This window comes from Gekko japonicus, unplaced genomic scaffold (genome assembly GCF_001447785.1).
Source record: "Gekko japonicus isolate JY-2015 unplaced genomic scaffold, Gekko_japonicus_V1.1 scaffold559, whole genome shotgun sequence".
Lineage (NCBI taxonomy): Eukaryota > Metazoa > Chordata > Lepidosauria > Squamata > Gekkonidae > Gekko > Gekko japonicus.
The window spans coordinates 242931-260504 of record NW_015168064.1 but is presented as its reverse complement, the minus strand read 5'-3'; the positions used below and the strand labels follow the sequence as shown (position 1 = coordinate 260504).

General features: G+C 40.3%; 1 protein-coding gene across 1 annotated transcript in view; it reads right to left on the bottom strand.

The window, feature by feature from the left end:
- The window catches only part of GAREM1 (GRB2 associated regulator of MAPK1 subtype 1), a 105502-nt gene that overhangs the window by 56470 nt on the left and 31458 nt on the right, over positions 1-17574 (bottom strand). The window contains exon 2 of the mRNA XM_015414557.1: positions 16018-16158. Within this exon, the coding sequence (XP_015270043.1) occupies positions 16018-16158 (141 nt within the window). The remainder of the gene's footprint in view (positions 1-16017; positions 16159-17574) is intronic.

Sequence of the window (17574 nt, the reverse complement as noted above, 5' to 3'; positions counted from 1 at the left end):
TTACTGCCTGCGCCACCGCCTCACAAGTTCACAAGTTTATGGCCCTTTGTGTGAACCAAAGAGGTAGTTCTCTTCTAGAAGCCAAGAGAGATAGAAAGATGTAGCTGTTAGCATTTATTACTGAGAGTAACTAAGTATGTAACTTTTTATTTTATTTCTTTTATCCAAAGTACCATATCCATGTTTTATTTTGTTTTTATAGTAAAGATATTTTTCTTTTACTAAGTGTGGCTCTGTGTTTGCAATACAACCATCGACCTTGAATTAAGAATCCCAACATATTTCCTCCTGATATGCATTTGGGAGTGTAATAGCTTCTAACGGGATGGTCAACTTTGAGGTTTTTGTATAAAAACGCTTATGTATGTTTTCCCATACTTTCATTAGAACTGCCCGTATCCAATGTTGTTCAAAATATTTATGCATATTCGCCTTTCCGTACCATAAAAATGCATGCCATTCTAGTAGGAGGTCATGGCCTTCCAGTTTCAATATTCTCTTATCTTCCAATGTGACCCAATCTTTAATCCATGTTAGTGTTACTGCTCTATAATAAAGATTTCAGTTGGGTAGGCCAAAGCCCCCCCTTTCTTTGGTATCTTGAAACGCTTTCAGTCTTATTCTGGGCCTCTTATCTTGCCAGATAAATTTCAAAATCACTTGTTCCAATTCCCTAAAGATTTTTTGGTTTTGGAGGATAGGGATTGTTTGGAATAAAAATAACCATTTTGGAAGTATATTCATCCTAACTGCTGCAATACATCCCGTCAATGATATCTGTTTTTCCATTTCTCAAGATCCTGTTTTGTCTTCTTCAACAGTTCTTTATAGTTATTCTCTTGTAGAGCACTACATTTATTTGTCATTACAATTCCTAAATATTTTATTTTTTTCTGCAGTTGAAAGCCTGAAGTATTTTGTAAGTAGATTGCCCTCTCCTCTTTCATATTTTTAGTCAGTATTTTGGTTTTATGAATGTTAATTTTCAGACCAGCTACTAATCCATAATCTCCCAATTCTTGTTTCAAAGTAAAAATTGAATCCAGCGGGTTCTCCAATATAAATGCTAAGTCATCTGCAAATGCCAAAAGTTTATATTCTTCTCCTTTTAATTTCAGGCCCTTAATCTCTTTCTGTCTTCTTATAGAATCATTAAGTATCTCCAGTACAAATATATACAGCAAAGGGGATAAAGGACATCCCTGTCTCGTCCCTTTTTGAATTTTGATGTATTGTGTCTGTTCCCCATTAATCATTACCACCGCTTTTTGTTTGGTATAGATTGCCTGAATCATCTTCACAAAATTGGCACCAACCTGTGCCTCCTTCAGTGCTTCCAACATAAAATTCCAGTTGACGTTGTCAAAGGCCTTCTCCGCATCTAGAAATATCAAAGCCAATTGCTTTTCCAGATGGACTTCATAGTATTCTATTATATCTAGAATACACTTCACATTATCTTTAATTTGTCTTTTTGGTAAAAAAAAACCCGCTTGGTCTTTGTGTATTATCTTTGATAAAGTTTTTTTTTTTAATCTTTCTGTTAAGATTGAGGCAAATATTTTATAGTCCACATTTAATAAAGAAATCGGTCTGTAATTTTTAATTTCTTTTCCATCCGAATCTTGTTTATGAATTAATGAAATTTTCGCTTCTTTCCATGATTCCAGAATCTCTCCCTCAGTCAATATTACAAACATCGTTAAAATGTAATTGCAGTTGTGCCTCAGGCAAGGCTAACTACTTGTACCCCCCACTGCTAACCAATTTTCAAATACAGATGAATTGTAGGAAAAAATGAAAAGCACCAAAAATGCAAGAATACGTAATACTTTGATTTTCTTTCTCAAACAGAAAACAGGTTTAGCACACAAATCATTTTGAATAATCCTGTGAACTGTGATGTTAAAATGTAAGTATCTTGAATGTTTCCATTTCAAGCACATAAAAATCTCATTTTACGTGCCTTTTCCTATGCAAATCTTCTCACTAAGTCCTTGAGGTCAAATTAGGGCTGCCAGGTCCTTCCAAGTCCCCAGCAGTGGACTTGGGGGGGGGTTACTGGGGGGGGCAACGCTATCCCCAACATAATGATGTGACATCCTCACGTTGGGGATTTGTGCCCCCTGGTTCTTCCCAAAAGCATTTAAAGCATCCCTTGGGAAGGGGGGGGGGCGTGTGCCTGCATTCCAAGCCGCAAATTCACAGCTTGGGCCCTTTAAATGCTTTTCAGGAGAAGCGGGGGCACTATGCACAGCTAAGTGCAGGAGCGTGCAGCCACCCCTCTCCCTCCCACCTGCAAGATTTAAAGGGCCTTCTAGCTGATTGGCAGGCCAGCTGAAGGACCTTTAAATCTTGCATTAGGGGGTGGCCATAGGTGGTCGCTCTTTGGGGTGGGGCTTCTCCCCCACTGGACAGGTGGCTGGTAGTGGGAAGGAGCCCACAAAATCAGGGAAACCCCCATTGGGACTGGGGGTCTGGAAACCCTAGGTCAAGTGCTGATGCTTCAGCATGTTTATTAATTTTGCTTGCCATCTCTCGGCCACCTGTGGCTGAGATCTTCTACTGCCAGTCATAGTTGCTGAGTCCCAGGGGTTATTATTGCTGACTTGTAAGTAGGCCATTCATATGGCTTTAGGGCAGCGTGTGGGAGCAGTTGCAAAGTTCTTCATGCAGAGGTATTTTTCCCTGCACGTGCTCCTCTGCAGCAATCAAGCTCCGCACACAGCTACAGCAGAATTTCCCTACTTTCCTCCCCTTTCTTGCAGCCATGAAGCTGTCTTTCTGCCCATTTCTTCTCAGACATAGCTCACAGCCAGAAAATTTTCATTGGAAGGGCAAATTGGTGTTTAGTCATGCCGGCCACATGACCACGGAAACGTCTTCGGACAGCACTGGCTCTTCGGCTTTGAAACGGAGATGAGCACCGCAACCCTAGAGTCGGATTCGACTGGCTTTCAAGCAAGGGAACCTTTACCTATAGATAGGAACTCTTGGTCTGGGGCAAGTGATACTCTGTATTCTTGGTGCTGGGGGGGCAACTGTGGGAGGGTTTCTAGTGTCCTGGCCCCACTGGTGGACCTCCTGATGGCACCTGGTATTTTTGGCCATGGTGTGACAGAGTGGTGGACTGGATGGGCCATTGGCCTGATCCAACATTGGCTTCTCTTATGTTCTTATGATCTAAATTGCTTATTATATGTCTCCTGTCAAAAATAATTTCCCCAGCAATAAGAGTTCTACAGAACTATTGTGAAAAAGTGTCGTGTTCTTCTCTCTTTTTCTTTACTTTCTTTCTCAGCTTGCTACAACTCCTTTTTATCCTTTCATTTCTTAATCTCTCTGCTTTACTGCAACATGATTTCACTCCCCTCTCCTGCTAACTGCTAACTCTGTTCTAGCCAATTGCATAGAGAATTCACCCTTGGAAGATTTATGATAGGATTCACACTGTTTACCTCAACTTTCTCCTTTTTTACTAGAAAATTTACACCTGATAGACCTGTGACAGATTTCACACCCTAATGCTGACTGTCAGTTCTGCGCCCCTCTGAAGTGTCAGTTCTGTGCTCCTTAGGCAGCCACCTAGTTGGCATAATGGTAGCAGCAGCCCTGGCTATGATCAATCTGCAGCTCCCTAGCAATTTCTCTAAAGATGAACACAAGTGGCATCATTACTTTCTTTTATGAGACATTATTGAAAATACAAAGGTTAGGAGCAACCATGCATTCCCCCTTCCCAATTGCAACACTTTAGCATACTTGAAAATACAAGGTTGAAAGATATTTCAAATGAAAACCAACACACAGTGCAACTCTACACATAGTTACTCCAGTCTAAGGCCACTGAGATCAGTGCACTGATAATGGGACTAACTCTGCCTAGGTTTGTGTTTTGCTTTCCAACTCCAAGTTTCATATTCATGGTGTTTAGTTCATTGTTTCTTTGCTCCCAAAGTACCAAACCCGATCAGAACGTGCTATTTTAAACCTATATAAAATTAAATAGCCATATTCCTGAAGATTTGTTTGGAAAACAATGTATCATAATGGCTTTTCCCCCAAGTTCACAACGATAGTCACTATTTACCCAGTACTTTCCTACATTGTTATATGAGCTGCAACAGTTTAACAGTGATGAATCATAAATTCCTCCCTTTCTGACATCACTGACATTCTTCCCAGATTTTGGAATATTCCTGAAAGCTTTGTTTGTACTTTAGAATACCAGTTGTGATGTCATTAAGCCTGTCAGAGCATTTACGTAAAACTGGAGGGAATGAGGGTGACAAAACCAGCATATACCATAAAAGGAAACTCTAAAGAAACAGGCCAATATTTTATTTATACAGCACTGTAAAATATAAGCAGCTTTTCCAAACAGATGAAGACAACCAGGATTAATTCAAAAAATGAACTAGTCTATGGAGAATTTGTCAAATGGGAGACTAGAGTGTTAAGAATTTTAGGAGGGAGGGGGTCTACCGTAGAGATAGTGTTAAAGATTAAATACAGACGTCTTCCATAAACCCAGTTTACTACCTCTGATCAGTATCTTGCCTCTTGAACCCAAATGCTGTGGTTAGTTAGAAAATGCACATAGCACATTCAGTCAGAGGAACATTTTATAGCCACCATATAAACAGATCCAGGGTTGACCTCTACCATTTAAAACAGATTCCAGGATCAGTCCCCAAGGTTCGAAAGCCAAACCTTGGTAAACCCTGTGTCAAGTTGTCCCCTCAATGGCATAAGGGAAGAACCTAGTGGTAGGCAAGTGTGGGGGTCATATGTACAGAGGTCTCCTCATACAAATAGTATCTTTACATGAACACAGCTCCCTGGTGAATTCAAGAGGTAAGCAGAAGTGAAAATAATCAAGTGAGAACTGTTTCTAAATTACAGCAATTCCCAAACTTACAAGAGTACAGATCTAGGCCATTTATGTTGTGAGCTCCCTCAGGCATCCTGTATGGAAAAGAGGTATATGAATACTCTTAGATAGATATTGTATTTTATACTTATTTAGCAAAATAAAATGGTTTAAATATATTCTGAACTGAACCATTCAGTAATCTGTCTTTCGCCTCTTACATGACCTTGTGGCTCCTTTTATCGGAGGCCACAGGCTCTCACTCATTGTGACTAAATTTATCACAGTCTCTGTAGCTCACAATTTGATGACAATCTTAATATTCCTTCAAACAGAAGTGTATCGCCTCTTACATGACCTTGTGGCTCCTTTCATCGGAGGCCACAGGCTTTCACTCATTGTGACTCTGTAGCTCACATTTTGATGACAATCTTAATATTCTTTCAAACAGAAGTGTGAGAATTTTTTCTGGCACGAGGCCATGCACACACCGAATGAGCAGCCAACTATGGAGTGGGAGGCTTTATGACAAAGTCCACTGAGGGCCATATGTTTGTCTCTTCCTAGAGAACTAATACTTAAAAAAATTATAGACATTCCAAGTTGCAGATTTTTTTCTGGAAGTTTCATAAATAGGCTTTCATACGAATGTTACATACTGATACTGCCCCATCTGTTGAGGTTTTTAGCCCAGGAAGCCAGCTGTGACAAAGAAACACCACAGAACTGCAAGAAGCATGCCTATGGTCAGTAGATCACCAGCATGGTATACAAACTTGTCTGTGAAGATCAGACTAAATTTAATGGCAAAAGCTCTCAAGATGCGTACCGAAGCTCATTATGTTGCCAGCTGTTATATACAATGCTAGATTTTACTCCTTTCCCGCTTCATCACCCAGTCCAAGTCCTCAGACTATGAAGCAAGAGGTAGTGAAGGTTTTTTTGGGCAGGGGAGGGGATTTGATCTTTGTTTTTTAGTATAATAGCAAGCAGACTAGTAGTGCTCAGATACACACTTTAAATTAATCCAGGTCAAATAAGACTACAGTGAGTCTGTGCTGCTTTGTTTTCAGATTATGAGAAGGAAGTAAAAAGGAGTCTTCCCTCCCATCTCGCAAACCAGCACTGCACAGAAAAAATGCTCTTCAACATTCTAGGAAATTTGCTTTCACTGACTGTGTATTATGTTTGATGCACACAATAACTGTTTGTTTCACATAGTCCTAAACAGCAAGATTCAGTTCACCAATAGACACTGCCTGGTACCACAATTCAGTCACAGTCTGAGAAAGCTATGATGTCAGTTGCTTTAAGAGGCTGACGTGACTGGTGTTGGTTCCCAGACATGAAGTGCTACTGGTTTCCATGGGGAAAATGCTAACTGAGGTATTCCAACCACGCTTCCTAACAACATTCTCTACATCTGGGCACAGACTCTTGGACACCTGAGCAAACACTGACAGGATGACATATAGGTGTTCTCAATGCCTTCCTTTTAAAGCAGCAAGAGGTAAAATTCCATCACATATCCACTAGTCATTAAGTTCAAAACAGTTCCTCCCTAATGGAATGAACGTATTTGGACCGCAAGGTTTGTCTGTGGTTTCCTTTATCAATGAGGCTGAGACTGGGTGTGAATGGAGGGGAAGAAAGGAAGCTACAATCATCTCCAAAACTGGGCCTAGAACCCCAGAGAAGCCCAGCTTTCTCAGCAAAAAAGAGAGGCAGACACGATTATGCATTTTAGGACCTTGCAGAAGAAACTGCCATGTAGAAAGCTGCTACAGGAAGAAGACATGGAATATGGAAAAATATTGCTTCTTTGCCTCCATCAGTGCCATGGAGTAGATTTTCAAATGAGCTTGAGCCCATGCCTTGTCAGATTCATCCCGAGTCTTTCTCCTCCATTGCTCTAGCCATCTCCCCTGTCTTTTCATCATCTTTCCATAAGTGGTCTTATGGAAGGCAAACTTTTAACAGGGATGCATAAAGACCTGAACACTCTACTTGGCAGACAAATAATTACATTTGTTTTTAAAGGACTTCGTATTTATATTACTAAATATTTCTCAAGCCCTCATTCATTAATATTTATTATTATTCATTTTATTTATACCCCACCTTTCTACCCAGTGGGGACCCAAAGCAGCTTATATCATTCTTCTTTCCTCCATTCTATCCCCACAAAAACTCTGTGATGCAAGTTAGGCTAAGAATGTGTGACTGGCCCAATGTTACCCTATGAGCTACCCTATGAGCTTCCAGTTCCCCCGAGAGCACTGAGATCTGGGTCGCAGGACCGGCTAGTCCCCCCTGGCCCTAGGGATGCCAAACTAACAACTACTAGAACTAGGGCGTTCTCCTTGGCTGCACCAACATTATGGAACCAGCTCCCTCATGAGATTCGCGCTCTCCGGGATCTCTGCCAATTCCGGAGAGCGGTGAAGACGGAGCTATTCCGTCAAGCATTTAACAACTCAGACTAAGCATGATTGCACTTTATAGTTGCCGCCATGGGTATGTTGTACTGTGTGTAAATAGTGATTTTATTGTACTGTTATAGATTGTTTTAGAGGCATTGTTTTATTGGTTTTAATGTTGTAAGCCGCCCTGAGCCGCTTCGGCGGGATAAAAATCAAATACATAAATAAATAAATAAATAAATAAATAAATCCTAGTCTGATACTATTTGTTAATCATTCATTCATTCAATTTATACCCCACCCTCCCCACCAAGGCAGGCTTTTGTGTGACGACTGCTGTTGAACAGTAGCAAGCTGTCATGCAAGTAATGTGGTATCAAGTCATCTGATGGTTGCTGCTGGGCCTGGCCCCAATGAATCCTCCCACAGAGGCCCTGGGAACAGCCCTTTACTGACATAAACCAAGGCTTGAAGGGCTGGCAATACTATTGTAGTTGCCTAGCAAAGGCCACTGAAAGCATTTGTTAGTTAAAGCTACAGACCCTGCTTCAATCATTTGAGGGTTTTAACATCTCCAGTGTTTTTGTTTGTTTTTAGACTTCAGAATCTTTTTTTGCTCCTGTCTCCAGATTCGAGCATCCCCAAATTTGGCCATATTGGGGAATTAGATCTATTGAAGAAATATGCTGCGCTCCTTTCTCAGAATAAAAGAGAAAGAAAGGCACTACTTTTAATAGCTGTGCTAAAAGTACAAGAGCTAATAAACAGAAAAAAACCCTTAAGGTTGTCTGATTTTCCCCCCCTCAGCTGAGGCAATCCTGGCCAGCTGGAGTACAGCTGCTGAGTCTTGCCCTCCCACCCACACATGCACTGATTCTCCCTTCTTGTTCTTTTCATGCCTGGATGTTAAACAATCATTACAGGAAGCAACTTTGGCTCATATACTGAGCTCCTTGCCAAGTTTTTGCCCTGACCCAAATATTATTCATTTGGCATTCAAATTTTCCTTTTCTTTCACACCAGGAATCTCAAGACCAATAGGCAACTACATGCACATCTATTTGCACTGCAAAGTGATGCACTAGCAGAAATTCAGAAAGATCTGCCCTACAAAATTTCCAAGCAGAGAAGTTACAAGACTCTAGACAGTCCGCAAGTTAAGATTTTTGGCCCAGGAGCCATTATAGATATTGATGGCAAAGTCCAATTAGATCCGGTTTTGCAATAAAATCAGGATTCCTTCCACCTAGACAGCTCATTTGATTGAATTTTAGCTCATTTGATTGAATCTTAGTCTTTGTGACTGCTGATGGAAGATATGTTTTAATTTGTTAATTAGCCTAATTTATCAGCTGTCTTAATTGAGCCTAATAATCTATTTACTTGTCTTTTTCTTTCCTTTTGGTATTTCTGAATGATTTGTCTCCATTAGCGTGGGGGAAGTCATTCCCTATTTGTTTCTATTGTCTCTATTTTAATTCTATTTTAATATATTTTCACCTGGCCCCTTTTGAGAGCTGGTGTAGTTCTATTTGATTATTCCTCCCTTGCTAGTTTTTAACTCCCTTTTGAACTATTCAGTTTATTACTTGTTCATCTTCCTGACCAGGCTTGGTGACTGGCTATTGTATTAACAAGACTCTGAAGTCTATCGCCGGCATGTTAATGAGCCTCAACTTGTTCCTTAGTGGTTGACAGTTTTCTTGTATGAGTTTTACTATTAAAATAAACTATACGTAAACTTATTTGTTAGGGTTTACTCTTTGCATTTCATTGGCTGGGTTTTTAAAAATTAAATATTAGTTCTCAATTGCTTTGTTTCACATGAGTCATAGCTGCCATTTGTCCAATAAATTTATTAGAATATAAGAAAATGTAGTTGGATTAATTAGACTGTTTGGATTAATTAATCAACTGGATTAATTAGAATAAATATGAGAAAGAAAGGGGGCGTACCCTTTGAAAGACATATGCCTGTTTGTAAGCAGAGAAGAATGGAAGAGTTTTAAAAATATCTTTCACCAACAACAATATCCAACAAATTTGACTGTTTATCAAATGACATTCCAGCCCCTTGCATTTCTAACAATCTTTCAGTATATTCCCCGCAGGACCTCTAATCAATTTCAAAGCCTTTGATGAGATCCTGAAAAAAATGCTGCTACAAATAAGAGACTCTAGGTATGTTAATATATCAAACTCTTCTAATCTCAGAAACCTTACAAAAATATTTGAAAAGACTGATCTACTCACAGAGCAGATTGGTATTTTCTTAGCCAAACCAAGTGGAAAGGACTGCTCGGACCCTGAAGTCAAAAGGTCCTTAAAGCAATCATTGCCATCTTCGTCTTTACATAACATCTTTACTGGTAAAGGGTTGACAGAGGAGAAAGAGGTGAAGAGAGTAGATTGAGTTCATAAGAGGAATATCTATACTTCACACCCCATCTCCCCACCTCTGATCTTGGAACATAATACAATTGCTTTGAATATCTTCTCATATCAAGGCCGCATGACCAACTGGTCAACAAAGCATGCAGCCAAGGAACGTCTTTCTTTTTTGCTACAAAGGCATTTTTCATCAATTGAGCCGAAATATGTGGAAAGGGTTCCAGGACTTATCAAGGGTGAAAGATTTGAATTATACTTCTCCCCAAGAATTCCCTCACTTATACTTACCAACCAGAAGCATCTTAAAAAATATAAAGTCTTCCCAGTCCAGACATATCTTCAAAGGGAAAGCAGGGGAGAGCAGGATATAAATCAAATAAATTAAAATAAATAAAGAATTCTGCTTGTTAAGGACCTGGCTCAGAAGAGAAGACTGGAGTCTAGCGGCATAAGTGGCATCTTTTCAAACAGAGCTGCCCATTTGCTCTCTCAGTCTTTAGTTGATAATGAATTACAGATAGATCTCATGTCTCCCTCTGCAGAAGAGAGGATGAAACTGGCTAATCATATGGTACAGAATCAGTAAAATAGTTCTCTTTCCTTGAAAGATTTTTTTAAGAATGAGTCTTCTGAAGAAAATCTAATTGCCTCTTTTGGAGTTTTGCCCTTCCAGGAACAAGATAAAATGTTAAGCCAGTCTACAATCTCTTACCCATGCTCAGTCTAACTGATATATTAAAAAATCACCCTGGGTTAAAGGCCCTGAGCACGCCCATATAACAGACCTGCCACCTTTTGAGAATGAATCTTTGATGAACCACTTTGAAATGGCATGCTTTTAAACACCATCAATACAGAAAGGGAATGGTAGCTTGAGCCCATTTGGGCAACATTATTTAAGGGAGCAGGCCATGATTCCTCAGTCTTCATCTGAAGCCTGTGGGCTAGATCCCGATGTGGTCATCCATATGAGAAGAGTGATTGACTTAACATCAGCAAATGGGAACTGAAAATCCTCTCTTGGAACATGGGGGGATGGGAAAATAGAGTAGGAGCCCAAGAAACTAGGGAATTTCTAGTCAACTACAATATAGTTCTGCTTCAAGAAACCTGGTAGCTTAGCAAAGTCTGTCTTTCTGGCTTCACCGCTTATTCTTTTGAGGCTTTCAAATAAACTAAACTAGAACCACCCTCTGCAGGAAATGCCTGTTTGATCTCTACTAGTTTATTGGTCAATGTCACAGTGCTACCGAATGAACCACCTTATTTAATGGCTTTACTCTTGCAATTATGAAATCTTTCTTTTATTTTGATTAATGCATATATCCCTCTAGCTGCACATAAATCAGCATTGTCGTATTATTAGGGTAAACTGAACTTCTATATCCAAAAAGTTGGAGATATGCATCTATCAATTCCACTCATGGTGACTGACAGTTTTAATGCTCAGACTGGTGCAACCTATGAAGAACTTTTCTTTAAAAGTTTTAAAGATCAGTCAATAAATAACTTTTTTCTGGAGCCAAAAAGTTCTAAAGACATTAAAATCAACAGTGCTGGGAAGAGACTAGCCTCTTTAATTACTAACAATGGGCTCTCAATTGTTTTGATTTTTTTCTCCCCCGTAGGGGATTTTTTTATTAGGAAAGGTAACTACAAACTACAGGTGAAAGAAAAACCACTAAAAACCCAAGAGATGGTGGTCATACAAAATGCTTACAAAATTAGCTTCTAGTTATATAGGCTTATTCTTTGCTACGTTAAGTGAGTACATAATCCTTATTGCTTGTGTTAGAATCTACAACAAATCTGACTATATAAAGATCTCTGAAGAGAAATTATTTAAATTCATTAAAAAGGCTCTCAATTGTTAATGGTTGCCTGCAGGTCAGCACCAAGGGGGGCATGAATTAATCATTGTGGCTCCACTGTCATTGATTATTTCATAGTATCACCTAGTTTGCTCAATCTGATTGATTCATTAGAGACAACAGAATATATGAGGGGTGATCATTTTCCTTTGCAGCTAATATTAAATACCTCACAATGCAACCTTCTTCAATCTGCTATTCCTCTTCAGTTAAGCCAGAATCATAACAGCCTTAGACCAGTGTATTGGAACAATGATATTATGAAGGAAGTAAGCAGTTTAAAGAGCTGTCCTAAAAAAGCCTGTCAACTTAAGGCTAACATTTCCACTTACACCTGGAGAGGAAAAGAGTAAGAGTCCAGTAGCACCTTAAAGACTAACGGAATTTGTGGTAGGGTATGAGCTTTTGTGAGTCACTGCTCACTTCTCCAGATAATTAGGTGTAATTAGTGAACTGATAAAACTGTTTCAACCATAACATACATTTTATGGTCTGATCAGGGATTTGTATGGCCAGAGCAGGCAGGATAAGTGGCCCGGCTGGTGGACCTCCGGATGGCCCCTGGGTTTTGGCCACTGTGGGACACAGAGTGTTGGACTGGAGGGGCCACTGGCCTGATCCAACTGTGGCTTCTCTTTATGTTCTCCTGGCACTGGAAGCACGCCGGAGCACAACAGTGGCATTAAACTCTGGTGTAAGGCTAGTGATGCTCTGTATTCTTGGTGCTTGGGGGGGGGGGCAAAAGTGGGAGGGCTTCTGGAGTTCTGGCCCCATTGGTGGACCTTCTGATGGCACCTGGATTTTTGGCCACTGTGTGACACAGAGTGTTGGACTGGATGGACCATTGGCTTGATCCAACATGGCTTCTCTTATGTTCTTATGAAAGGCTGCTAATAAATTATTTTAAATAAACAATAAATACACCCTGACATGGATAGCCCAAGCAAGCCCGATCTGGTCAGATCTCGGAAGTTAAGCAGGGCTGACACTGGCAAGTACTTGGAAGGGCAACCTCCAAGGAATACCAGAGGCGGGATGCAGAGGCAGGCTAAATCATGCCACCTCTCCGAAAAATGTCCAAGCCCCCAGTAGGGGTCGGCAGAGGTCAACCATGACTTCCAGGGAAACACACACACAAAATATAAAATAAATAAATAATAAATACAAATATCTAAAAACAAACCATCAAATCATACTAACGTAGGAAAGGCTCTTTCTTCAAGTGATACAGAGCACAGTGTTCCCCATACCACTTAAAAACAACAACAAACCTGACTTCATTTATTGTGATGCAGTGAGAACACTGTTCAGTGTAAAAAGTGGCAAGAGGAATGCTTTGTGACAGAGTATCCCACATGAGGCAGAAAGCCCAGATGCCATGGCATGGTTGTAATTTTTTAAAAAAATTATCTTTGTGCATTATACTGAGAAGAAAACTGACCACCAGTACCATAAATTAAATGGTTTTATGGCTGAGTTTCACCCCAAGGCCAAATATACACATACTGCAGAGAGAAATAGTTCAAGGAACAGCTTCCTCTCACCACCACCACCCAGTCTTGAGATTAAGGCTGAGGGAACAGGCCATCTGCACTCCCATTCTACTCCCCACCCCCCATGCCAAAAGCACTCAGATTCTAGGGCTCCTGAGAAGTCAATCGCAGGGACAGGAAAGCATAAGAAGCAGGGCTGTCTGCATAGCTAATGATCCACTCCTCGTGTGGCTGTTCTTCTGACCCTTTTCAATTTAAAGAGCTAATATCCTTTTAAATTTCTACCAAGTTGGATGTATGTGAGTTTAAAGCTCTCTCCCCTACTCCTCAGCTAGTGTCCAGGTAGCACTATATAGCTTGCTACTTGGGTACTACCAAGGGAACAAACACTACGCTCCCAAAGCTAGATGAAGTAACATGGTTGCTCTATACACTTCCTACATGTGCACAGAAACAAAGTGAAAACATCTAGTTGACACTTAAAAACAACCATGGTCATATAACATCCTTATTTAATGTGGTGTAGTGGTTACAGTGCCAGACTATGAGCTAAAGGAAATGACCTTCAGGAAGTCATTCATTCAGTCTAACCTATGTGACAGGTGAAGATAAACGATACTTGTTGCCCCAAGTTCCTTGAATAAGGACGGTATGAAACTGAATCAGCATTGAGGAGATCATCACAAAGACAAATATAAGTTTGTTCAGAATAACAGGCATTCTTTGAAATATTTCATAACTACCCAACACAGTTTTTATTAAAGAGAAATGTGGCCTTCATTGTGCTGGAAAAAGACACAGCCATACTGTTGCTTTGAACTCTTTGTATCTACTCTTGAATATATTAAATAGTGAGATATGTAAAATATATTTTTCTACATGCATAATACTTTGAACTTCACTTCAACATCTGCATGCTTTTATCCAGCATTTAAAGGAGATGAGCAAAATTCAGGTTTCTCTTCTAATAACTCTAAATTGCAATGGATAAAGCCTCTGGTTTTAATTGCCATTCCTGGAACATGTCTGTAATACAGCAGAACATAACTTCCCCATGAAAATCTATGACCAGGGATTCTATACTCTCATAAGGAAGGTATTCTTGGAGGAAGCCATGATGGTTAATGTTTTAAACACTGTTTCCAGCTTGTGGTGCAGATGTAGCTAAGAAGCAAATAGAAAGGACTGTTGGGAGCATAGTGACTTAGGGTTGCCAGGTCCTATCTGGCTGCCAGCAGGGGGCTCCAGGGTCCAACCTGGGGTCTTCTGGTGCGCGTGTGAAGCCCATGCACCATGATGTCATCCGGAAGTGACATCATAATATTGCCATTGTCAAGGGAGTGACAATATAGTTTTTGGGCAAAACTATATAGTTTTAGCCCAACTTTACCATAGAGTTTTGCCCAAAAACTAGAGCATCGCCCCTTGATTGTTGGCATCGTGAAGGTGTCACTTCTGTGACATAATTACGTTGCATTTGGGGGGCATTTGTGGGCAAGGTTTTCCCCTGCTGGACAACCTGGCTGATGGCAGAAACAGCCCCACAAAAGCAGGGGAATGACCGCCCAGACTGGGGGCCTGGGAAACCTATAGTGACTGCAGAAATCAGAAAACGAACAACATACACCATGTCATACAAGGAACTGTTCTGATTAAGCCAGTCATTAATTTTACCCATAATATAGAAAGTTAGTTCAGAAATGCCTTTTTACCCATAATTTTACCCATAATGTAGAAAGTTAGTTCAGAAATGCCTTTAACACTACTTCTATGTGAATTGCATTTCTGTACGCACTGAGAGTTTACTTCCAGAAACACTAAACTTAGGAAACTAAACCCAGGTTTCTGGAGCAAGTAACTAGAGAATGTACAATGACCAGAACACAAAAAATTCCCAGTCATCAAATTATAAAGCCCTTGGAAGTACCCCTTAAAATGCAGTTAAATACAACAGCCCCTCAAGAAAAGTGCTGCCAATTAATCTTGTATAGCTGCTGGATTTATACAGCATTAAAACAAAGAGTGTTCAGCAATATTCAGTATTGCCACTACTATGCTATGTGTCCACTGAGGGCCTCTCTATTCCCACAAGAGCCCTCCCTTCTTTTCAAGATGAAAAAAAATATGTTTTGTCTCTCAATGAAAGACAAGGATGTACCGTTTAAATATGTCTGCCCCTTTAAGAGAGAGTGTGTCTGGGCCAACTGGTCATTTTGCTATGAAAATATGTTTATCCGAATTGAAGCCCTGAACCAGTTTTCAAGGAGAACAAATTGGAGAAAGTAGCCTTACTGAGAGCCGGAAAAAAACTTAATTAACAATCTGTACCTTTGCAAGAATCTGCCTTGGAAGAGGGTTTGGTGGACCTACAAACCAATGAGGGGGTGGGGAATGACAAGACACCTCGCTAAGGATCCAAGAGTAAAACCATTAAAAAGTATCGCAAGTGTTTATGCTATGGCAACAGGAATCTCTTTGTACTTGACAGGATGGGTATGTATGAACTTGGAACAGCATGACAGGGAAGACAGAAGGGAGGAACAATAGTTGTTTACAAGAGAAAATAAATCAGAACTGAGCCTCCAACTGGCACCCTTTCTGGCGTTCATATGTTTATTCAGAAGCATGTAGTAACTGCCTGGAACAGACACAACCCGGCTGCCAAGTGGCTGAATAGAGTCTTAGACATAAAATGGGCACCACTTAAACATTTCGCAAATCAATGTTTAGGACAATTATTTTATGACAAGCGGTATTTTCACCTTAAAGTAAGTTTTTACCAGTTACATTATATAATTTTGCAGAATATTCACAAAGTTATCTGTGGTGAGGATATACTGCAGTTTTTCTTCTGTACTCATTTTGCTAAAATAAGTCATTCTGCGCTTCATCAGCAAACATTTTTTTTTCATTTGCCAAAATAGCTGATATAATTGGTATAATCTCAAAACAGAAGCCACACTTACCAGCATAATGCACAGGGATTTCTATCTTTGGCCCTATGACATAATGACCCTCCTCCAGACTATGAGCTGTAATTGTTGTCCACTGTCGACATGAATGAATCAAAAGGTAATCACTCTCTCGAAGACCTTCTATAGATTCTCCTACAAAGAGAGATGAGATTAAGTCATAATCAACTTAAAATAATTTCAGGCTCCAAGCACAGTCCTTGTGCTCATACAGTTTCTAAGAGGCTGATTGGGAACCCCTAGTTCAGTTCTCACCTCTGCCATGAATTCAGTGTGGATTTAGGAACGCCACTTTCTCAATGAGTGGATTTAGGAAAGCCACACCTTCTGTCCCATATATGCAATATGAGGCTAGGCTACTATCAAACCCAAACAGTTATAATGGAAATTATGAGAAGCACTTTTGAGTTGTTCACATAAAGTATCAAATATCATATTGCTTCTTTTTTAATCTTTAGACCTTTATTTAGCTCCATTTTAGCACCTGTTGATCGTAGGGGCGAAAGTCTGCTTGTTGTGAACCAGTCATGTGGCATCTACTGGCAGTTTCAGATTTGCCTTTTGGGTCATCAGTACACAAGGTGCTTTTGAAGTGGTGTGCCAAATGCAAAATTGAAGAATTGCCACTCACTGGTCTAAGTGGCTAGAAGCCAACATTAGGAAAGGTTCACTTAGTTTATACTGTGGACTGAAGCAGTACCTGAAGTTGCTATTATCAGTAATTTGTCAACTAGTAGTTTGATCCGGCACGTTAATCTTATCTGCTGCAGGACCAGCATTTGCTTGCATTATGGCAAATGGTACCATATAATAAGGGGGAAAAACAGCTATCTCCCCCTCACTTTCAATTAGAACCACCCCCTGCCACCGCTCCCTACTCCCTCAGGGACCAGGTATGCACAGTTTTTCTACACATCGCATCCAAGAACATTCTCATAAACCTATGGCTGCCATACAGGGAGCTGAAGTTTGTCCTAGACAAAAGGAGATAAGCAGCAGGACTGTAGCCAGAAATGGTACAGTGAGGCAGCATAAGTTCACAGGGAATAAGGAGTGGGATGGCAGCCAGGTTCCCATCATCCTTAAACCCTGAGTTTCTTTGGGTGAGGGCTGATGTGCTGGAGAGTCCAGTGTTGGTACAAGGTAGGACCAACTGATTCCACAATGAAGACATGTAGTAATCAGTACTTCCACACATCACTAAGTAGTTTCATTGTTAGTCTTTAGTAGTAGCACATATCTTCTTGCTCTAACCAAGCTGATTAAGTTTTTGTGTTGTACTTCTGCATCCTAACTCCAACTGGCCCATTATTGTAACACCCCTCCCACCTCCAGATTTGAATGTAAAGCTGATGGACCTTTATTCTCTTTTGTATCTGATGAAGTGAGCTTCGACTCATGAAAGCTTGTATCCTGGAAGATTTTGTTGGTCTCTAAAGTGATACTGGACTTGAATTTTCCTACAATAGGTATGTACTGCATGGCATCTGTGTGTAGTTACATCACTTGCCTTTGAAGAGACAGGCTATTCGCCCAACCAGAATTAGCTAT